This window comes from Dipodomys merriami, unplaced genomic scaffold, assembly GCF_024711535.1.
Source record: "Dipodomys merriami isolate MVZ:Mamm:240054 unplaced genomic scaffold, mDipMer1.0.p SCAF_2, whole genome shotgun sequence".
Taxonomy (NCBI): domain Eukaryota; kingdom Metazoa; phylum Chordata; class Mammalia; order Rodentia; family Heteromyidae; genus Dipodomys; species Dipodomys merriami.
Genome location: NW_027203381.1, coordinates 116559759 through 116582502, shown reverse-complemented (window position 1 = coordinate 116582502; position 22744 = coordinate 116559759). Strand labels below are relative to the sequence as shown.

General features: G+C 45.9%; 1 protein-coding gene across 2 annotated transcripts in view; it reads right to left on the bottom strand.

Moving 5' to 3' along the window:
• Nucleotides 1–2291: 2291 nt before the first annotated feature.
• The window catches only part of Dop1b (DOP1 leucine zipper like protein B), a 95281-nt gene continuing 74828 nt past the window's right edge, over nucleotides 2292–22744 (bottom strand). The window contains exons 27-37 of one of the 2 annotated variants that reach the window (XM_070030650.1): nucleotides 18835–18979; nucleotides 17447–17532; nucleotides 16968–17077; nucleotides 16474–16620; nucleotides 14646–14707; nucleotides 13900–14028; nucleotides 11233–11369; nucleotides 10226–10281; nucleotides 9330–9491; nucleotides 6066–6195; nucleotides 2292–4278 (exon numbers count right to left, since the gene is read on the bottom strand). In XM_070030650.1, coding sequence (XP_069886751.1) covers nucleotides 4027–4278; nucleotides 6066–6195; nucleotides 9330–9491; nucleotides 10226–10281; nucleotides 11233–11369; nucleotides 13900–14028; nucleotides 14646–14707; nucleotides 16474–16620; nucleotides 16968–17077; nucleotides 17447–17532; nucleotides 18835–18979 — 1416 coding nt within the window. In that variant the 3' untranslated portion in view covers nucleotides 2292–4026. The remainder of the gene's footprint in view (nucleotides 4279–6065; nucleotides 6196–9329; nucleotides 9492–10225; nucleotides 10282–11232; nucleotides 11370–13899; nucleotides 14029–14645; nucleotides 14708–16473; nucleotides 16621–16967; nucleotides 17078–17446; nucleotides 17533–18834; nucleotides 18980–22744) is intronic. The other variant, XM_070030651.1, reaches the window with a different exon arrangement.

The window sequence follows — 22744 nt, the reverse complement described above, 5'->3', positions numbered from 1 at the left end:
GAAACAGGTATACATCTCAGAAAGGTTGAAGAGATGGAGGGGTCACGGAACAGTTCCCAGATTCCAACCTGCCTGATTCTGCTGGTTCTGCTGTGGGCATTCATTTGTATATCTGATGCTGATGAACTTCTCTTGGGTGTTCTACTTCTAGAGAACTGCTGGGTCATTTGGTAATTTTAGGCTCAATGAATGTTTGGGAGAAGTGCCATACTGTGTTTAGGTCTGTTTTTCTTCCTCACTCCAGTTACGAGATGGGCTTGGTTATTTTGGACCGCAGCTCCTGGTATAAGATGAGCAGCAGCCAAGCCAGCTGCAGCTTTGCTGGTTCCTCACCCAACCCTCACCTAGTTCCCTAGGAGCCCGCTTGTTAGGGCATTGCTCTGAGAACTAGAGTTTCTCCCAAAGTGCTCCAGGGAGCCTCACTTCCAGTTACTAATTCAGACTTTCTGGAGAAGACACTCTCACCCCTCGGACCTGGGGCTTTAATTTAGGGCCTGGGCACTGTCCCTGAGCCCCTTTTTGCTCAAAGATAGTGTTTTACCACTTGCATCACAGTGCCATTTCTTTTTCTGATTAATTGGAGATTAAGAGTCTCAAGACTTTCCTGCCCTAGCTGGCTTTGAAATGTGATCCTCCGATCCTCCTGATAGCTAGGATTACAGGCTTGAGCCACCCGCACTCAGATCCCCACTCTGAACTACACAGTGTACATATACTAAGGCCTTTACTGTACCTGGGAGCTGGGGACCTGCACTGCAGGGCTCCTCCAGGAAGGTATCGGGAGGTCTTATGGAGCAGGGTAGTTTCAGAACTTTCTTCCATTTCCACTTGTAGCTGAACAGTGGTAGCTGTCTGTGTTAGGTTTTTATTTTTATTTTTTGGGTCCGGTCGTGGGACCTGAACTCTGGGCTTGGGAGCTGTCCTTCAGCTCTTCAGCTCAAGGCTAGTGCTCTACCACTTGAGCCACAGCGCCACTTCCGGCTTTTTTCTTTTTGCTTATGTGGTGCTGGGAAACCGAACTCAGGGCCTCAGGCATGCAAGGCAAGCGCTCTACCACTGAGCCACCTTCCCAGCCCCTGTATTAGGTTTTTAGAAAGAGGTAGCTGAGTAAGAACTGCACCATGCACGTGGTATTCAGGTAAGGGGTAGGTTTATTCAGTAGACCTGCTGGGAACAGGCAAGGTTGGCACTCCACGTGGCTGGCAAAAGAGAGCATCTGGCCCCGAGTTAGGCCTTATATAGGGTAGGGGTTGGGAAAGGTGTGTCCAGGTAAAGGGAAGTGGGATCAGGTGGGAGAAAGGTGTGGCCACATCAGATTAAGATGTAACCTCAGCGGATGCAGATGTGACTTCTTCCAGGTGTCCCAGTTGCCTAGGTAATGCAGGTACTGGGCGAGGTCTGTTCGCTGTCCAGGAATGGACCTTACAGTCTGCCTGCCCTGGGCTTGACAACATGGAACTCAAGAGCCAGGAAAATCTAGGACCCGTTCCTGGCTCTGCTTCTCAGAGCCTCAGTCCTCCTGGCTTGGAAAACTGTTAACAGGCCTTTGTCCTGAAGAGATGGTAAGAAATAAACTCATGCATGCCCAGGCATTGGGCCTGGCCCCTGCCCCAGGGCTCATTTCACACAGGCACACCTGGACTCCCAGCAACACCCTTGAATTCTTGTTGCAAATCTCAGCTGCTGGCACCAGCCTCGTCCAACATGAAGTCTGCCCTTTGACCTTTAGCACTATTACGGGGCAGTGCAATCATCTCCAAAGTGGGGTGCAGATGCTCATATTATGAAGACTGTTAGGACATTTGAGACAGCACAGAGCCGGTTAGTCACTGCCAACCAGGACAGTGGCACTGGATAGAAGGGACACTGGGGACAGGGAACATCTGCCAGGCTAGTTCTCAGGGAAGGTGAGAGTCACACCCAGGCAAGTGAACCCCAGAGCCAGCACCTCAACCATAATACATGGTGCAGCAAGAGAATGTGCAGGCGCCCACCACATGGCTAGTATACTTGGGTGATGTAAGAATGTGAGCAGTCAATCTCTGTCTCCTAGGATTTCTCTTTAGTAAATAAGGATTCAATTGGACTTGGTATCATCAGAAAATAGTACATTAGATATTAGGGAGAAAATACTGAAGAGCTGAATTTCTAAATCTTTGTGCAGTCACAGAACTTTCATGGCATCATAGGTACAGTGACATAATCCAGTCACTGATTTTATTATAAATTTTGCTAATTAGATATACATAGTTACCTGATATACCAGCAAGTTTCAATCGCAAATAACTCAGCATATAAACAATCATGATATACAGAACTTGCAATTTGATAGTTTAAATTTTAGTGGCCAAATTTTGCAAATGTATTTACATTAAGGATAATACCTTAGCCAGGCAGTTCATGCCTGTAATCCTAGCTACTCAGGATCTGAGATCTGAGGATCGAAGTTCAAAGCCAGCCCAGGCAGGGAAGTCCATGAGACTCTTTAACTTCCAATTAACCACCAGAAAATTGGAAGTGGCACTGGGCTTAGTGGTAAAGCGCTAGCCTTGAGCTGAAGAGTGCAGGAACAGCACCCAGGCTCAGAGTTCAAGACCCATGACAGACAAAAAAGATACCTTGCATACAAAATGACCCAATTCTTTTTTGGGGGTAGGGAAGAGGGACATGGTCCTAGTGCTTGAATTCAGGGCCTGGGCACTGTTACTGAGCTTTTGCTCAAGGCTAGTACTCTACCACATTGAGCTACAGTGCCACTTTGAGTTTTCTAGTTTCTTATGAACTTTCCTATCCTGACTGGCTTTAAACAACATGATCCTCAATTCTCAGCCTCCTGAGTAGCTAGGTTACAGGTGTGAGCCACCAGTGCTCTGCTTAAAAATGTACTTTTCACTTTTATTATTATTTTTTTTGTCAGTCATGGGGTTTGAACTCTGGGCCTGGGTACTGTCCCTCCACTCTTCAAGGATAGCACTCTACCACTTGAGCCACAGCACCACTTCCAGTTTTCTGAATGGTTTATTGGAGGTAAGAGTCTCAGAGACTTTCCTGCCCAGGCTGGCTTTGAACCAAGATCCTCAGATCTCAGCCTCCTGAGTACCTAGAATTACAGGCGTGAGCCATCAACGCCTGGCAATTTTTCTTTCTTCATTATTCAGTGTCTACGTTTTACATAATTAATTCTCATTGCCTGGAATTTGGACTGCACAGGGCTGCCTGGCAGGGAGTCAAAGCTCCTATTGCACAGAAATGGCTCCAAGCCAGGATGGAAGTTGAGTAGCTAGCAGCAGACAGGCTTGTGAGAGAGTGGGATCAGATGCTATGAAAGCAGAGGATTAGTTTAATGTATAGTGATGTCTGCAAAGAGGTAAATTGATCCGGAGAGAAGAGCGTGCAGGAAGAGTCCTGACAGCAGTTTCAAGCATTCAACGTCCATGACTTCACTGCCTGAATGGATTCAACAGGGCCTGGAAGGTACATCATGCTGCACAACGAACGTTACAGCTGTCAGAATTGTAAGACCACACACGCCTTGTGCAGTTAAACAACACAACGTGATTTTAATGGGCAAGAGGTGAATACACTGGAACGAACTCAAGTGCTCCCCTCTGCTGCGAAGGTAAATGGGCATTATTTTCAAAAAACAATACATTTGAGTTTCAAAAGGCAATACCAAAATAAATGCTTTAAAGGACATTTGTGCGAAACATTAAAAATAGCATTCTTTTAATAAGTTTATACTTCTTAAGAGAAATACACTGAGGCCCATGGTATCTCCTCCCACAAACAAAATTACTCCTTCATTCTTTCCATGCTTTACTTCACATTACACATGTGTGCTGCTGCTGCTAGAGAATATATTAATTTTATTCCCATTACATAAATCAAAGAAGAAACACAGGATGGAATTCAAATACATTACAAGGCATTGTTTTGTTGCTGAGCAGAAAATTATCTGAAATGAACTTTCTTATTTAGAATATACCCTTGTATTCATCAGTAAATGGATCAAACAAGCTCCTAATGTTAGCATTCAGTATGTTCCAAAAAATCATATTCCACACATTCTTCCAGCAGTCTTAAGACTCTGGGGCTGTCGGTGACAGGGAGCTCTGGGAGAACGGCTACTGGGGCATCAGCAGGCAGCTGACTCTGGGTTTTAAATGCATAGTTCAGAGTCTTGAAGAACGGCATCAGCTGCCTAATGCTGGAAACAGAGTGTTGGCGCAGAAGAGGAAATTCACCCTTCATGGTGAGCTCATCAGACTCACTAATTTCCTGCAAAAAAAAAAAAAAAAGAAAAAAAGAAAAAAAAGGACCAAGACTACAGAGATGACAGGGTACAGAGACAAGAAGGCTTTCCTAGGGGCTAGAGAACCTAAAAGGCACATTGTGCAGTGAAAGCTAAGAGACCACTTCTTCAGGAAGACCCATCACCAGTCCTAGTGACAGGGCAAAGCTTCAAATTCTAAGTCTTCTCTCTCTCTTTTTTTTATTTTGCTGGCACTACTGGGGCTTAAACTCTGGGCCTGGGCACTGTCCCCTGGCTTTTTTGCTCAAGGCTAGAGCTCTACCATTTGAGCTACAGCTCTGTTTTCAGCTTTTTGCTGGTTAATTGGCGGTAAGAGTCTCAAGGACTTTCCTGTCTGGGCTGGCTTCAAATCATGATCCTTAGATCCCAACCTCCTGGGTAGCTAGGATTACAGGCATGATCCACCAGTGCTTGACTTTAATTCACATGTTCTATCAGAGTTTTTACCCTGGGCCCAGCCTAACTGAAGGTCTTGGCCATTCTTACTATCAGGCTCCTTAGATTGTAAAAGCTGAATGGCAGAGCAACTTAAGAGGCAAGTCAGGGCTGGGAAGTTGGCTCAGTGGTAGAAGCGCTTGCCTTGCAAGCCTGAGGCCCTGGGTTCGATTCCTCAGCACCACATAAGCAAAAGGAAAAAAGCCGGAAGTGGTGCTGTGGCTCAAGTGGTAGAGCACTAGCCTTGAGCTGAAGAGCTGAGGGACAGCGCCCAGGCCCAGAGTTCAGGCCCCACGACTGGACAAGAAAATAAATAAATAAATAAAAAAATAAAAAGAGGCAAGTCATTTCTGTGAGACTGTGTAAGCTAGCAAGCTATACTTCTCAGTTACTAGGATTGCTGTCTGCAATATGGAAGAAGATAAAGATGGAATTTGGAGTCATCTTGAGTTTTAAAACTAGAACATATTTAGAAAGTATTCAAAACCATTAAAATCAAGTGACAAGACATGGCTTTCTTCTTCTTCTTTTTTTTTTTTTTTTGGTTGGTTGTGGGCTTGAACTTGGCCTGAGTGCTGTCCCTGAGCTCCTTTTGTTCAAGGCTAGTACTCTATCACTTGAGCCACAGTGTCATGTCCAGCTTCATGTCCAGCTTTTTCTGTGATTAGTTGGAGATAAGAGTCTCACAGCCAGGGCTGGAAAGGTGGCTCAGTGGCAGAGTGCTTGTCTTGCATGTATGAGGCCCTGGGTTCAATTCCTCAGCACCACATAAGCAGAAAAAACTGGAATTGGTGCTGTGGCTCAAGTGGTAGAGTACTAGCCTTGAGCTGAAGGGCTGAGGGCCAGCGATCAGACCCAAAGTTCAGGTCCCTCAACTGACAAAAAGAAAAAGAAAAAGAAAAAAAAAAGAAAAAAGAAAAAAGTGTCTCACAGGCCTTCTTGCCCAGGTTGGCTTCAAACCGCAATCCTCAGATCTCAGCCTCCTTAGTAGCTAGGATTGCAGGTGTGAGCCACCAGCGCCTGGCAAGAAATGGCTTCTCACTGCCTACTCCTCATCATCTTTGCTGTGAATAGGTTTTTTAAAAGGAAAACATTGGGCTGGGAATGTGGCTTGGTGGTAGAGTGCTTGCCTAGCATGCATGAAGCTCTGGCTTCAATTCCTCAGTATCAGATACACAGAAAAAGCCAGAAGTGATGCTGTGGCTCATGTGGTAGAGTGTTAGCCTTGAATAAAAAAGAAGCTCAGGGACAGTGTCTAGGACTGGCAAGCCCAAGGACTGGCAAAAAAAGAAAAAAGAAAAAAAAGGAAAATATTTACCCCATATTTTAATGTTAGAAGTTCTAGAATCCTGACAGTGTGGGGTTTGCAAGCTTGGTGATTCTCCTCCAGATCTGACAGGTAGGCAGGAAACTTGGTGTCCACTTCTGGAACAAATGCCCACCTATAACTGAAGGGAAAGAAAAACAGCAAAGTCAGGAATGCTGAATCAGCATCCATGTAAGAAAGTTCAATTATGATACAATTCACATATCATACCCATTTAATACACACAACTTAATATTCTTAGTATATTCACAGAATTATACATTTATTAAATAATTAATTGCCCTGTTTTCCTCAGCATCACCTCTAGATACCCTGAGTCTTCTTCCTGATCTAGGCAACCCACTGATATACTTCCTGCTTACAAGTTTCCTTCCTTTCTTCCTTCCCTTTCTTCCTTCTTTTTTTTTTTTTTTTGGATGATCTAGGGGCTTAAACTCAGAGCCTAGGCTCTGTCCCTGAGCCTCTCTGTGCTCAATGCTAGTGTTCTACCACCTGTGCTACGGAGCCAATTGTGGCTTTTTCTGAGTAGTTTATTGGAGATAGAGTCTTGTGGACTTTCCTGCCTGGGCTAGCTTTGAACCATGATCCTCAGATCTCAGCCTCCTTGGTAGCTAGGATTATAGCTTGAGCCACCAGCACCTGGCTTTACAGGTTTTTTTTTTTTAATTCTAGACACTGCATGGATGCCATTGTACAATATATATCCTGTAGAACCTGTGTACCCACTTACTGTAATATTTTCAAGGTTTACCATGTGACCTATGTCATTATTTCTTTTTCTTTCTTTCTTTCTTTCTTTTTTTTCCAGTCCAGGGGCTTGAACTCAGGGCCTGGGTACTGTCCCTGAGCTTCTTTTTGCTCAAAGCTAGCAGTCTACCACTTAAGCCACAGCACCAGTTCTGACTTTTTCTGTGTATGTGGTACTGAGGAATCAAACCCAGGGCTTCATGCATGCTAGGCAAGCACTCTACCACTGAGCCACATTCCCAGGACTCTTTTTTTTTTTTTTTTCTTGCTGAGTGATAGATATTTCACTCAGCTAGACTGCTATACCACAGCTTATTCACCTGGCTGCCACTTGGGTAGTCTCCACATCCTGGCTGTTAGAAATAATGCTGCTCTGTACAGTTTTGTACACATATCTAAACCCACATCATCATTTTTTTCTGGTGCTAGGGATTGAGCTCAGAACATTGTACAAGCCAGCCTGGCGCTGGTGGCTCACGCCTGTAATCCTAGCTACTCAGGAGGCTGAGATCTGAGGATCACGGTTCAAAGCCAGCCTAGGCAGGAGAGACCGTGAGACTCCTATCTCCAATAAACCACCAGAAAACCGGAAGTGGCGCTGTAGCTCAAGTGGTAGAGCGCTCGCCTTGAGCTAAAGAGCTGAGGGACAGCGCCCAGGCCCAGAGTTCAAGCCCCACGACTGACAAAAAACAAAAACAAAAACAAAAAAAAACAACATTGTACAAGCCAGGCCAGAACCAACGAGCTACATCATCCTCCCCACTCCACATCTTTTAAACAGACTTTCTTGATAGGCAGTTGACCTGCCACTTGAGCCACGACCCTAGCTTTGTGTATTGCTTGGGTCATTTTTGGTAAGACAGAGTCTTTACTTTTTTTTTGGGGGGGGGGGGTCTGGTCGTGGGGTCTGAACTCTGGGCCTGGGCGCTGTCCCTCAGCTCTTCAGCTCAAGGCTAGCGCTCTACCACTTGAGCCACAGCGCCTCTTTCGGCTTTTTTCTTTTTGCTTATGTGGTGCTGAGGAATGGAACCCAAGGCCTCAGGCATGCAAGGCAAGTGCTCTACCACTGAGCCACCTTCCCAGCCCCAGGGTCTACTTTTTACACAGGTCAGCCTAGACTGGAAATGCCTAGTTATGTTCCCACTGTAGTGTAAATGACAGACATATACCATCATGCCTAATTTTTTTCTGTTAAGGTCCTTTGAACCTTTTGTCTCAAACCATGATCCTCCCAATTTCAGCCTCCTCAGTAGCTAGGATAACAGGTGTGAGTCACTGTGCTTGCCACTGTATGAGTTCTGACACATGCTTATCACTGTGTCATTGGCACAGTGTCCGAGAGTGGTGTCATCACAGTAAAAACCCGGTTCTAGCCCCCTCACTCCCTATCTTCACATGCACTCCTCTTTTAACTGTTCCTTTATTGTTTTGCCTTTTTTTTTTTTTTCCTTGTACCACTACCAGGGCTTAAAGCTCAGAGCCTTACTCTTGCATAACGACCTTGTTAGCTGCTGGTAGTTAGCACCTGGTGCTCTACCACTTGAGCCATCAGCCTGGCCCTCTTGCTGGTGAACTGAAGATGCAGTCTTTCAGATTTTTCTGCCCAGGGTTGGTTTTGAACTGTGATCCTCTTAGCTCAGCTGGTATAGTAGCTAGGATTACTGGCATGAGCCATCAGCATCAGGCTCTGTTCTTACAGTTTTGTCATTTTCCAGACTGTCACATTCATGAAATGATACAGTGTATGTTTTTTTCACTTAAAAATAGACATTTAGCCGGGCGCTGGTGGCTCACGCCTGTAATCCTAGCTACTCAGGAGGCTGAGATCTGAGGATCGCAGTTCAAAGCCAGCCCGGGCAGGAAAGACCGTCAGACTCCTATCTCCAATAAGCCACCAGAAAACCCGAAGTGGCGCTGTAGCTCAAGTGGTAGAGTGCTATCCTTGAGCTGAAGAGCTGAGGGACAGCGCCCAGGCCCAGAGTTCAAGCCCCACGACCGACAAAAAAAAAAAAAAGACATTTAAGGTATCCCATAAATGTTTTAACTACATATGATTCTACACGACCCACTCTTTGGGGGCCAAGGACAGAGAGAGGCAGCCTGTGGGGCCAGGCCTGAAATGAAACCCAGGATGCTGTGAGGAGCCTGTAGGGACTGTGCCAAAGGGCAAAGTGAGTTGGAGACACACGTTCTAAATAAAAGCATCAGCATCCAACCACAAACAGACAGCACATTCTATGCAAATGCACTGAGGGCCCTCAGGGGGTGGCCCTGTTTTATAAGCATTCAGTAGCAAAAACTCCCTAGAAAGACAGAGACACTCCACAGTGACACACACAACACAATTAAAAACCAATTTGGAAACCACAAATGTGAGGAGTAATCTGAAACCACAGCTCCGGAGCAGAGTTCACAGGCCTCCAGACGTGGTAACTGCTTAAGGGAAGGCTGTGAGGGAGGAGACCCTCCAGCTGGAACATGAGGCCACTCCTGGCCTTTCCAACTTACATCTGAAATAACGGCATCTTGTCAGGGGGAAAAGAAAGTGCAGTGTCCAGGAATTTGCATGCTGATACATACAAGATGAGGTCACTAGGGGCCACTTCCCTCACCAAAGGCCCATTTCCATCAGTGCCTGCAACTTTTATTCTGTTCATTTTGTTGCTGTTTCTGTAAATTTGAAAGGAAAATTTTTGTTAATTTAATTTAGTGCAGTCCACTTGCTTATCAAAGTTTACAAGATGGAGTTTTCCCTCCTCCCCTCCCTCCCTCCCTCCCTCCTTCCTTCCTTCCTTCCTTCCCTCCTTCCTTTTTTTTCTTTGCTATCCCTCAGGCTTCAGCTCTGGACATGGGCTCTGTCCTTGACCTTCTTTTGCTCAAGGCTAGTGATCTATCACTTAAGCCACGTACCATTTCCAGCTTTTTCAGAGTAGTTTAATACACATTAAGAGTCTCACAGCCTTTCCTGCGGGGCTGGTTTGAGTAACTAGGATTACAGGCATGAGGCACTGCTGGCCAGCCTCTTTTTCTTTCTTTCTTTTTTTTTTTGTCGGTCACGGGGCTTGAATTCTGGGCCTGGGCGCTGTCCCTCAGCTCTTCAGCTCAAGGCGAGCGCTCTACCACTTGAGCTACAGCACCACTTCTGGTTTTCTAGTGGTTTATTGGAGATAGGAGTCTCATGGTCTTTCCTGCCCGGGCTGGCTTTGAACCACGATTCTCAGATCTCAGCCTCCTGAGTAGCTAGGATTACAGGCGTGAGCCACCGGCGCCCGGCGTGGCCAGCCATTTTCTATGAAGACTTTTTTTTAGAATAGCTGGGACCTCCTGAAATTCCAAGGAGAATGCTGGCATTTGATGGCCCTACATCCCACAGTGATGTCCCCGGTCTGACACATCTCTCTTACCTCAAAGACTCATCTTCCTCTTTAAGATAATCTTCAAGCTGTAGGAATGTCTGAATCTTAAAAGAAAAAGGCGTATTCAAGTTACCATCTAAAGAGATTAAATTTATCTATTTTGTGTGTGTGTGCGCGTGCGTGCGTGCGTGCCTGTGTGTGTGTGTGTGTGTGTGTGTGTGCGCGCGCGCGCGTGTGGCGCCCATCCTGGGACTTGAACTCTGTCTGGGTCTGGGCACAGTCCCTGAGCTTCTTTTGCTCAAGGCTGGTGCCCTACCACTTCAGCCACAGTTCCACCTCTGGCTTTTTTGATAGTTGATTGGAGTCTCCTGGACTTTCCTGCATTAAACCGTGATTCTCAGATTTCAGCCTCCTGTGTAGCTAGGATTACCAGAGTGAGACACTGGCACCCAGCTTTAGAATTATCCAACTTTTTATAAGAAACTAGCGGGCTGGGAAGGTGGCTCAGTGGTAGAGCGCTTGCCTTGCATGCCTGAGGCCCTGGGTTCGATTCCTCAGCACCACATAAGCAAAATGAAAAAAGCCGGAAGTGGCCCTATGGCTCAAGTGGTAGAGTGCTAGCCTTGAGCTGAAGAGCTGAGGGACAGCGCCCAGGCCCAGAGTTCAGGCCCCACGACCGGACCCAAAAAAAAAGAAACTAGCATGGCTGAGGAGTTAGCTCAGGGGTAAAGTGCTGGCCTAGCATGAAGGGAAGCCCTGGGCTCCAACACAGCACTTAAATCAACAGCAATAACAACAAAGCTAGCACAGAATAGTAAGTAAGTGGTACAATAAATTGGAATTGCTGGACTACACCAATAAAGATTGAGAGGTCAAATATGATTATAGAATAGATTATCCTCTAATTAACTAAAAGCTGACTGGGTGCCTCCAACCTGATTAAACACAACTGTTAGAGAAAACTGATGCTTATAGAGCTGTATCTTATCTGATAATGAAAAAAAATCATTCTACCAAGCTCAGACCTTGCTCTCAAGAGTAAAATGAGTACTCACCAGCTCAGAGACCATTATGGGCCAGAGTGAGGTCAGATGTTGAGGAGAAATTCTTAGCAGCAAAACTCTGAAAAAAAGAAACATCTGAGCAGCAACTGTGGATGTCTGTCCCACTCTGAGATTGTCTGTCAGGCGTTCTAAGGAAAAAAAATTGTAGAGATGTAAAACAAACATTACCTTTGGGGTTTCTCATTAGTCAAAGAAGAAAAACAAAACTGCAACTGCTTTGGCATTCTGATGACAACCCAGTATAAAAGACCAGTGCTGGAGGACATATGCTGGGATCGCTACCCCCCGGGTATCAAGTAACCTCGAGGCCCTTGCACTGAAGGTGTGGACTCTGGTAACTGTCATCCTCCCACGATGGCTGGGAACAAAGCATGGGACACCGACTAGAAACCTACTGGGTTGCCTATGACTACTGGGAACCTACTGAGCCATGTCCTTCTATGAATAAGAATTCTAGACTCAGAAAGCAGAGACAGCTGATCGCCAGTGGCTCATGCCTGAAATCCTAGCTACTCAAGAGAATTACGATTCAAAGCCACCCCAGGCAGGTAAGTCCAGGAGACTCATCTCCAGTAAACCACCAGAAAACCAGAAGTGGTGCTGTGACTCAAGTGGTAGAGTGCTTGCCTTGAGCTGAAGAGCTCAGAGACAGTGTCCAGGCCCAGAGTTCAAGCCCCATGAATTAAAAAAAAAAAACCAAAAAACAAAAAACTAACGACAGCCATAGTCTGAGTGATGGGCTTAGACCAGCATGTATATTGCCTGGCAAACATACTTAGGGAATAAGTTGCAAGTAGGAAGTGAAGCAATGAGTAAGACAGAGTTGATGACCATGACACAAACATTTTTTGCCGTAAGGAAAGAAAATTAAAAGGGCAATTCTCAAGCCCCAACACTTTTTCACTTCTCCACAACTGATTTGAGGATGGGATTAATGGAGAAAAATCACAGTCACTGTACAGGGTCTTTCAACAGTGGGGATGGGACATTGCCCTAGCGTCCAATTGGACTTCCTGGAAACCTACCCAGTCCTCTGTCTGGGCTCTGCCCCTAATTCAAATGGACCAATAGGTCTTCAGGGGCAAACTCAAAGCTAGGATGGAGGGAATAAAAGGAGCTCCCCTGAGCATCTGAAACATACAACCTGTTTCTGGCTTGCTGCTTGCTTTCTGTTCTCCCAAGCAGCCATTACTTTTGCTTTGCCATGCACTTTCCTCACTCAAGTTCCCTTGATTCCTGGCTTCATTTCTATATGGTTTCAGAAAACCAGAACCTAACAGGTGCATGAGGATTTTAAAGGTTATTTTAGGGATGTAACATGTTGTTGGAGAAAACAGTGATGTTAACTAAGAAATGATTTAGGGTTATTAGTTCTTCCCTTTAAAGGTGACACCTATAATCCTAGCTACTAAGAAGGCTGAGATCTGAAGCCAGCCCAGGCAGGAAAGTCCCCAGGAGACTCTTATCTCCAATTAACCACTTTAAAACTGGAAGTGGCAAGCTAAGCCCTGGTGGCTCACGCCTGTAATCCTAGCTACTCAGGAGGCTGAGATCTGAGGATCACAGTTCAAAGCTAGCCTAGGCAGGAAAAGTCCATGAGACTCTTATCTCCAATAAACCACTAGAAAACCAGAAGTGGTGCTGTGGCTCAAGCGGTAGAGTACTCGCCTTGAGCTGAAGAGCGCAAGGACAGTGCCCAGAGTTCAAGCCCTATGACTGACAAAACAAAAACAAGAAACTGGAAGTGGCACTGGGGCTCAAGTGGTAGAGCCCTATCTTTGAGCACAAAGAGGCCAGGAACAGTGCCCAGGCCCTGAGTTCAAGCCGCACAACAAACAAACAAAGTGATAGGACCGAAGTGTGGGGGTGCATGTCTACACTACTGGTGCTTGACAGGCAGGAGGAGTAAGAGTTAGAGGCCAGCATGAGCAATGTAGACCTTGCTCTAAAACAGGAAAAAACTAAGAGGATAAACAGTACAAAAAAACAAAACAGAAATAACCCGCAGCAACAACAACAACAACACAAAGTAAACAGACAAGGCAAATGGAAATTTTATAATGAAGAAAATAGAACCATAGGAATGAAAAGAACTGGGTGAGCTCAACAGCAGAAAGTAGATGAGAGGAAAAAGGGACAATCAGAACAGATTTAATTTAAAAAAAGCCGGGGAGGGGTGAGTATCTATATTTAAGTTTCAGATTTGCTGATACCTGCCTAAGGTTCCATTATATTTCTGTAGAGGGCTGGCTTATTGTGACACCTGACCGCTGCTGGGCTGCTGGAAATTCGTGTGGCCCTCTTGGAGCTGCCTGCCACCCACCCACCTGGGGGTCGGTCTTTGGGGAGTGAGGCAGGGAAGGGATGATGACCACGGCGCTTCTTGTTAACTCCCTCCAAAACACATCCTCCCACACCTTTTAGGCCTTTAGGACATGATTAGGCCCTCACAATAGGTAGGTGGTGTAACAAAAAGGTGAATCTGGCTCATGGTGCTGTCTTGATCTGGGCCTTCTGCCATAGGATGAGGCAGGACAGGCAACAGGAAAGCCTCGTCAGACACTGTGCTTCCAGCTCCCACGACCAGAGACCGATCTTTCCTGTTTGTCGTGGATCACCATGCCTAGCAGCACAGCGCAGTCCAAGCTTGTGACTTACCTTGTATCAGGGGAAGATATAGGTGGTACTGATCCAGCTCGCCACTGAAGACAGCGAAAGCCTGGCGCTTCAGCAGCATGGCCTTTTGCTCAAAACTGGAGAATAGTTTTAAAGAACTGCTCTGCATACCTGAAACAAACAGCAAGCAAGCATGCAAGCAGGAAGCTACAACCAGAGATGAGTGCTAAGTCATAGCTCCCTAGCCAAAACAAGCAAAAAAATGCTCTCTCAACTAATGAGAACATGTGATTATTTCCTTGTGCATTTAAAAAATGTTTATTTCATTAATATATAATGATAAGGCATTAAAAGACGATCTCAGGTGTAGAAAGATACTCCTAAACTAGACATGGTGGCATATGCCTGAAATCCTAGAACTCTGGAAGTAGGAGGAACAGAGTTCAAAGCAAACCTGAGTTTCACAGTAAAACCCTGTCTCAAGAGCCCCCCACGTATGAGCATGTATACACACACGCAAACACACACACAGGGAAAACATTACTTCTAAAACAAATATCAGGATGGGAACCGGGCTGCTTTCTGCAACATGGTGGACCTATCATGAAACTCTAAAGACAGGCTGTGGTGGTCTCTTGGTCAGGTGGCAAGTGGGAAGACCTGTTCATTTAGCACTGATGTGGTCTACCCAACACACCACATCTTAGCACCGCAAAAATGCTAGGTAGGGTAAAAGCTGGCTAAAATGGCACTGGTCCTTAAAGTGTGAAAAATAACACAAAACTTACTCATTAAGTCCTTAAACATTGTTTTCTCATGAGTCAGAAGATGGTCAATAATGGACTTCCAACTGGATATGAAGAAAAGCAAAATTAGTTAAAGATGTCATGGATAACAATCTGATTAAATGCTGCTTTAAAATGTTAAAATCTGTTCTATGAAACAGGATTAGTGGTACAAATTGATAGTTCGTTTCTAAAACATTAGGAAAGGCCAAGCAAATCCTAACGTAATGAATAGTGACTTTTCTTAATATAAAGAAAAACCAACTGGCAAGGGACTCTGGCTTTTTCAAGGGTGTCCTTCTATTTGGTCGCATAACTTTACTGTTTGTTGATGGAAGGGCTTGTATGGGCAAATATCCATTCCTCCTTAGCTTGTAGTAATGGAAGCTAGTTTGGGAAGCGACAATAAGGCCAGGATCCCTGGGTTTTACATTCGCACACTTAATCATGCATGGAAAATACTCAGAAAAAAAAATTGTATCTGTCTTAAACAGGGCATGTTGGTCATGGTACTTGAACTCAGAGCCTGATTATTATCCCTGAGCTCTTTTGCTCAAGGCTAGTGAGCTACCACTTTGAACCACAGCACCACTTCCCATTTTCTGGTGGTTACTTGGAGACAAGAGTCTCACAGACTTTCCTGTCCAGGCTGGCTTTGAAATACAATCTTCAGATCTGAGCCACCAGTGCCCAGCTGGCATAGACATTTTTTCCTTATCATTATTCCCTTTAAAAAAATACAGCATAGGGCTGGGAAGGTGGCTCAGTGGTAGAGTGCTTGCCTTACATACATGAGGCCCTGGGTTTGATTCCTCAGCACCACATAAGCAAAAAGAAAAAAGCCGGAAGTGGTGCTGTGGCTCAAGTGGTAGAGTGCTAGCCTTGAGCTGAAGAGCTGAGGGACAGCGCCCAGGCCCAGAGTTCAGGCCCCACGACCGGACCCCCCCCCCCCAAAAAAAAAATACAGCATAATGACTATTCACATTTTGTTTGGTAGTCTGAGTAATCAGAAGAGGATTTCAAGTATAATATAGTATATATCATTATAGGCAAATACTGTACCATTCTGAAACGAGGGACTTGGGCGTCTGTGGTTTTTTTTTTTTTCTTTTTTTTTTTGGGGGGGGGGTGTCCGGTCGTGGGGCCTGAACTCTGGGCCTGGGCGCTGTCCCTCAGCTCTTCAGCTCAAGGCTAGCGCTTTACCACTTGAGCCACAGTGCCACTTCCAGCTTTTTTTTTCTGCTTATGTGGTGCTGAGGAATCAAACCCAGGGCCTCATGCAAACAAGGCAAGCGCTCTACCACTGAGCCACCATAAACACAAAAAAAACATGTTTAGGGTGGGGCTCTACTTTCAACAGAAGCAGATCTTTTATAGGAAAGTAGCTCAGGGGTTAACCTTTAGGGAAACAGTAAAGGTTAAGCTGACCAAACCATTTAGGGAGATAATAACAAAGGTGACACCTGCAATTCACTGAGTGGCCTCTCTCACCTCTAGGCTTTTCAGAGCTGGGTGGGAAGCCCCTCCTACCAGCAAGGCACCCGGAAATTGTAAGGACAAGGCACGTTGCTTAGACCCTCTGCTGGTGACTGGTGGCCTGTAATGTGCTACTCAAGAGGCTGAGATCTGAGAGACTAGGTTCAAAGCCAGCCTGGGCAGGAAAGTCTGTGAAACTCTTACCTCCAGAAAACTGGAAGTGAAGCTGTGGTGCCAAGGGTAGAGCCTCTAGCCTTAAGCAAAAGAGCTAAGGGACAGTGCCCAGGCCCTGAGTTCAAGTTTCATGACCAAAAAAAAAAAGAGCAGCACATTTTATCAGGACAGCATTTCTTACTAAACACAGGAGGTATCCATTTGAAAGAAAGTAGGGTCCAAAAACAATTCCAACACTTCTTTCTTCCAGGCACGTTTTGTGTAGGCATAGCCACTCAGGGAGCTCAGCAGCTGGGCGCTGGCCCGGAAGCTGGGGGCGTTGTAGGCACTGTGGAGAGAGAAAACAGTCAAGGTCAAAGACAGTGCAACACATTTTTCACCAGATGCCTATGGCCCACGCCTGCAATCCTAACTACTCAGGAGGCTGAGATCTGAGGACTGCAGTTTGAAGCCAGCCTAGGCAGGAAAGTTCATGAGAATTAAATCTCTAATTAACCATCAAAAAGCTGGAAGTGGAGCTAGTGGCTCAAGTGGAGAGCACCGGCTTTGAGTGAAAAAGTAAAGGGACGGTACCTAGGTCCTGATTCCAAGCTTCAGTAGTGGCACAGAATCAGAACCAAAAAACTCATACATTTTTCTGCAATTGTGTAGGATGAAACAGAGAAACATCACCACCTGTGGTTGCGCAAGTAAGGGAAGACGTAGTAAAGCAAGCGCGAGATTAAAGGCACCGCTTTCTCCTTCTCATCACTGCGGTAAACCATGTCCAGGAGAGAAGCCAGAACCTGCAAGAAGGAGGCCAGTACGAGATCAGAAACCACTGACACAAGTAACAAAGACAAGTCCTTTTCCCCAAGTAAAACCTAAGGGTCAAAGTCATGGGGCACTTGAGGCCTGTTTGGGTGTAGAATGCTTCCCAAAAGGTCCACGTGTTGCCGGCTTCAATGCCAGCCTGTGGCAGGATTGGGAAGTGGTGGAAACTGCAAGACAGGCCTATGGAAGGGAGTCAGGTTGCTGACAAGGGTCATGGGACCAGGGCCCTGCCTCTTTCTGTGCTTGTCCATCACTCCCCAGCCCCAGCTCACACAAACTTTCCCTATGATGCAGGATGGCAAGCAACTCCCCCATGGGCCCACAGTGAGGTGTGTGTTTACCTCTGCCAGGAGAGAGAGGGCTTGCACGCTGTACACAGAGGGAGCAGATGCGGACACCATTGCTGAAGCTGCGGCAGCATCTGTGGCTACAAAGGGGTGTTGGCTTAGCTGGGACAGCCCTCTTGACTTTGGGTCGCCAAAGCCCTGCAGGAGCTCCTACCTGCCGTTCTGACCATGGATATGGGACTCAGCTATTCTTCCCTGGTGACATTCAATTTCAGCAACTGAGAATGTGGACATTTGGCAAATAACGTCATACTAACACCCTGTGCCCCTTCGTGTCCATTCTTGGAGCCTCAGAATCCTCTTGGGATTCACCTAGCTAGCATCCTGGGCTTTCAATCTCTTGCAGTCTCTCCTTCCGATCATCCCCCACTCTGCTCGGGCTCAGCTACCGTCTCCGTCACCCCCTGTCATCGTTGTTCCCACAACCCCCACCTCCAGCTCTGAAGGCCCAGAATCCTGAACGCCTGAATCTTCCCCCTCGGCCAGTAGGAACCTTTCACGGACAGAGCTCCTTCCAACGTACTGTACTGCCTCATCACCTGGTAATCAATTTAAAAAAACTGTCAGGGCTGGGAAGGTGGCTTAGTGGTAGAGTGCTTGCCTTGCAAGCCTGAGGCCCTGGATTTGAGTCCTCGGCACCACATAAACAAAAAAGTGGCACTGTGGCTCAAGTGGTAGAGCACTCGCCTTGAGCTAAAGAGCTGAGGGACAGCACCAGGCGCGGAGTTCAGACCCCACGACCGACCAAAAAAAAAAAAAAATCATGAGCCTGAATCCTTGGCAACCGGGGAAGGGACAGTGTCACCCTTAGGTTAAGATAAAAACCCAAGCAGACCACCCCACCTGGCATGCCTGCCGAGCTCTGGGGAGAGTGACGGTCACCCTTGTGTACAAGCAAAACTGTATACACTGAAGGTTGGAACCTGACACTTCCCTGTATGTGTACACTGTTAAACTATTTATACCACGGTTGGTTAGCTTCTCAATCAACTCCAAATCTTCACATAGATTTTGTTTTTAAAAAACTACTACACTGGCCGGGTGCTGGTGGCTCACGCCTGTAATCCTAGCTACTCAGGAGGCTGAGATCTGAGGATCGCGGTTCAAAGCCAGCCCGGGCAAGAAAGACTGTGAGACTCCTATCTCCAATAAACCACCAGAAAACCGGAAGTGGCGCTGTAGCTCAAGTGGTAGAGCGCTCGCCTTGAGCTGAAGAGCTGAGGGACAACGCCCAGGCCCAGAGTTCAAGCCCCACGACCGACAAAAAAAAAAAAAAAAACTACTACACTGGACTTTGTGTGTTGCAAGCACAGGATCTTTCTTAGAGGAAACAGCACTGCTGGCTGACTGCAAGTGTGACCTGCCAACTCTCCTATACGTACCATACAGGTCGTCCTCAGCATCAGATTCTTCTAGAGTGACCTGAGGCTGGGCCTTCACTTCCAGGTTTCTGCTGAGCCAGCTGGTTTGCTCCAAGGAGGAGCCAGCAACATTGCCTATAGCTTCCAGAATTTTCTGAGTGATTTCCTGAGAGTATCAGAAAAGAAAAGGAGTTAGTTAAGGCACAGTGTAGGTGCCTGAAGGATGGCCTAGCACACAGAGAGAATCCAGGCACGACTGTTATCCATTTATGTAAAATAATGTGCTAGAATGTTCTAGGAGTCACACTAAAAGGTAAAAAAATAAGTGTAGCTAATTTTAATATGTTTTTTTAAAAAAAAACTTTATTAGTCCAGGCACTAGTGGCTCAGGCCAATAATCCTAGCTACTCAGAAGGGTGAGATCTGAGGACCACGGTTCAAAGCCAGCCCGGACAAGAAAGTCTGTGAGACCATTATCTCCAATAAACCACTCAGAAAACCAGAAGTGGTGCTGTGGCTCAAGTGGTAGAGGGCTAGACTTGAGCTGAAGAGCTGAGGGATAGTACCCAGGCCCAGAGTTCAAGTCCTACAACCAACAACAACAAAAAAAAACTTTATTACAAGAATTAATGGTACAAAGGGATTTCATTTTGGTGTTTGTGACATGTATATATACACATATCAAATACATGAAAGAGTATGCTGTGTATGTGCACACAAGTGTGTACTCATGAGTTTTGGAGGTTGGGGGTTCTGGCTCTCTGTAAGCTTTTTTATTGTGTATGTGCTGGTCCTGGAACTTTAACTCTGGGCCTGGATGCTGTCTGTCCCTGAGCTCTTTTTGTTCAAGTCTAGTATTTTATTACTTTAACCAAAGCTCCTTTTCAGCTTTATTTATTATTAATTGTAGATAGAGTTCATGATTTTTATGCCTGGGCTGGAGGTGGTGCTGTGGCTCAAGTGGTAGATGGTAGAGTACTAGCCTTGAGCTAAATTGCTGAGGGACAGTGCCCAGACCCAGAGTTCAGGCCCCATGACCAACAGAGGAGGAGGAGGAGGAGGAGGAAGAGGAGGAGGAGGAGGAGGAGGAGGAGGAGGAGGAGGAGGAGGAGGAGGAGGAGGAGGAGGAGGAGGAGGAGGAGGAGGAGGAGGAGGAGGGGAAGGAGGAGGAGGAGGGGAAGGAGGAGGAGGGGAAGAAGAAGCAGCGGAAGCAGAAGCAGAAGCAGAAGCAGAAGCAGAAGAAGAAGCAGAAGCAGAAGAAGCAGAAGCAGAAGAAGAGGAAGCAGCAGAAGAAGGAGCAGCAGAAGCAGAGGAAGAAGAAGAAGCAGAAGCAGCAGAAGAAGAAGCAGAAGCAGCAGAAGAAGAAGCAGAAGCAGCAGAAGAAGAAGCAGAAGCAGAAGAAGCAGAAGCAGAAGAAGCAGAAGCAGAAGAAGCAGAAGCAGAAGAAGCAGAAGCAGAAGCAGAAGAAGCAGAAGAAGCAGCAACAGAAGAAGAAGCAGAAGCAGCAGAAGAAGCAGCAGCAGAAGAAGCAGCAGAAGAAGAAGCAGAAGCGGAAGAAGAAGCAGCAGAAGCAGAAGCAGAAGCAGAAGCAGAAGCAGCAGAAGAAGCAGCAGCAGCAGCAGCCAGGTGCTGTAATCCTAGCTACTCAGGAGGCTGAGATCTGAGGATCACCGTTCAAAGCCAGCCTGGGCAGGAAAGTGAGACTCTTATCTCCAATAAGCCACTAGAAAAATAGAAAATTGGAAGTGGTAATGTGGCTCAAGTGGTAGAGTGTTTGCCTTGAGCTGAAGAGCACAGGGACAGTGCCCAAGCCCAGAGTTCAAGCCCCACAAATGACCAAAAAAAAAAGTGATTCTTGATATTCTATATGGTTAAAATCTCAGACAAATCAAATTCTAGGAAAGATTTGCTATTTGAAACTTTTGAGGTGATTCCTATTGAAATATTAACAATTTGTTAAATATAAAATAGTGTTTTTTTCCCTAAATGATTCACCTTGGTTTACACAAAAGGCCTCTGAGTACTCTTAAATGTAACATTGTGAAAGAACTAGGTCTGTCACAATTGGATGTCTACGTTCCATTTCTGTTCTGAGTTATCAGTTAAACAGTATCCTCAAGCTGAAGAATCATTTTTTTGTAAACTTGATTAGTTACTCAAATTTGGCTAAAAAGTGCTCTTCCCCCCTCAGCCCTACCCCCTTTCCTCTCCTCCCCCCACCCCACCGTCTGACCCACCGTCCCCTATGGGACAAAAGCACAGGTTGATCAACCATCCATGTCTTCAGAGAAATCACAGGAAAACTTTCAAATGGAACTGTTCTGCCAGAAACAACTAGAGCTAAAGAAATGCTTTCTCTCCTTCCACCAGGTGGAGCTAACAAGCTATCATCAGACTTGGTTCCTACTGGTTTTCTGCTCTGCAATTTGCAAAGGACCTACTTTCAGAACGAACATCTGGGTCTTTTTTCACTTGGATGGTTCAAGTGTCCTCAGTGAAATCCACACACCATGCAGTAACAGAGTCAAATGGAAGACATGACATCTCAAATCCCTCTGAGAGGAATTCTCAAGAGCATGAGGAATTAGGATCTGTCTTCAAAAAAAATGTCCTTTTCAGCGGCAGTTTCCTATAGGAAAGCTGGCAGTGAAAATGGCCTACCTCCTAAATCTGTGGTTTCTGGAGCCAAGAGAAGATTTACCTCCCAGTTCTTGGGGCTCATAGCTAAATCTACACATATGTGTTTCCTGTCTTTGGTTGTATACTTTCATTTTCTATACATCCACCCATCCATCCACCCACCCACCCACCCACATATCCATCCAACCATCCATCCATCCATCCATCCATCCATCCATCCATCCAAAGTGTTTTCTCTTAATGCAGGTGAGCTTTTGGTCTCAAAGCCAGGTCTTACGGTGAGAGCTCCCCTAACAGTTCCACACCAGCTGTAAGCTGAGTGGTTACCTGGCCTTCCTAAACACTTCAGTTCCAAACCAGGCCCTCTATAATTGGCATGATAATAAAGTTTCTTCTGCTTTAATCCTGACAAAAGAGAAACCTGATATTAACCTGTAAATTTTTTTTTTTAATTTTTAGCTACAGTGCTACTTCCTATTTTCTATTGCTTTGGTAAGAGTCTCATAGACTTTCCTGTCTAGGCTGGTTTCAAATCTTAGCCTCCTGAGGAGCTAGGATTACAGGCGTGAGCTACTGGTGCCCGACAAGCTTTTTTTTTTTTTTTTTTTTTTTTTAAACTGGCCTGTTTTCCTATTCCAGGGCTTACTGGGAAAGTAATTGAAATAATTTTGCTTTCTGTTCTTTGTTTCTGCTTTCTTTAGCCCTTCTCTAAAACCGACCAGAACACGTATTCCATTGTATGGAATGAAGTATTTCCTGATTCTTCTTTTTTTTTTCCCCTCCGGTTGTGGGGCTTGAACTCAGGGCCTGGGCACTGTCCCTCAGCTCTTCAGCTCAAGGTTAGCACTACCACTTGAGCCACAGTGCCACTTCTGGTTTTCTGAGTGGTTTATTGGAGATAAGAATCTCTCAGACTTTCCTGCCCAAGCTGGCTTTGAACGGTGATCCTCAGATCTCAGTCTGCTGAATAGCTAGGATTACAGGCGTGAGCCACTGGCGCCTTGCTATTTCCTGATTCTTAAATCACAAATTAAGCCCATTAAAAATCTCTAAATTGGGAAATTGAGGCAGGAGGCTTGCAAGTTCAATGTCAGCCCGGGCAACTTAGTGAAACCTAGTCTGAAAATAAAATTCAGGGGGCTGGGAAGGTGGCTCAGTGGTAGAGTGCTTGCCTTGCATGGTTCAATTCCTCAGCACCACATAAGCAGAAAAAAGCTGGAAGTAGCACTGTGGCTCAAGTGGTAGAGCACTAGCCTTGAGCTGAAGAGCTGAGGAACAGTGCCCAGGCCCA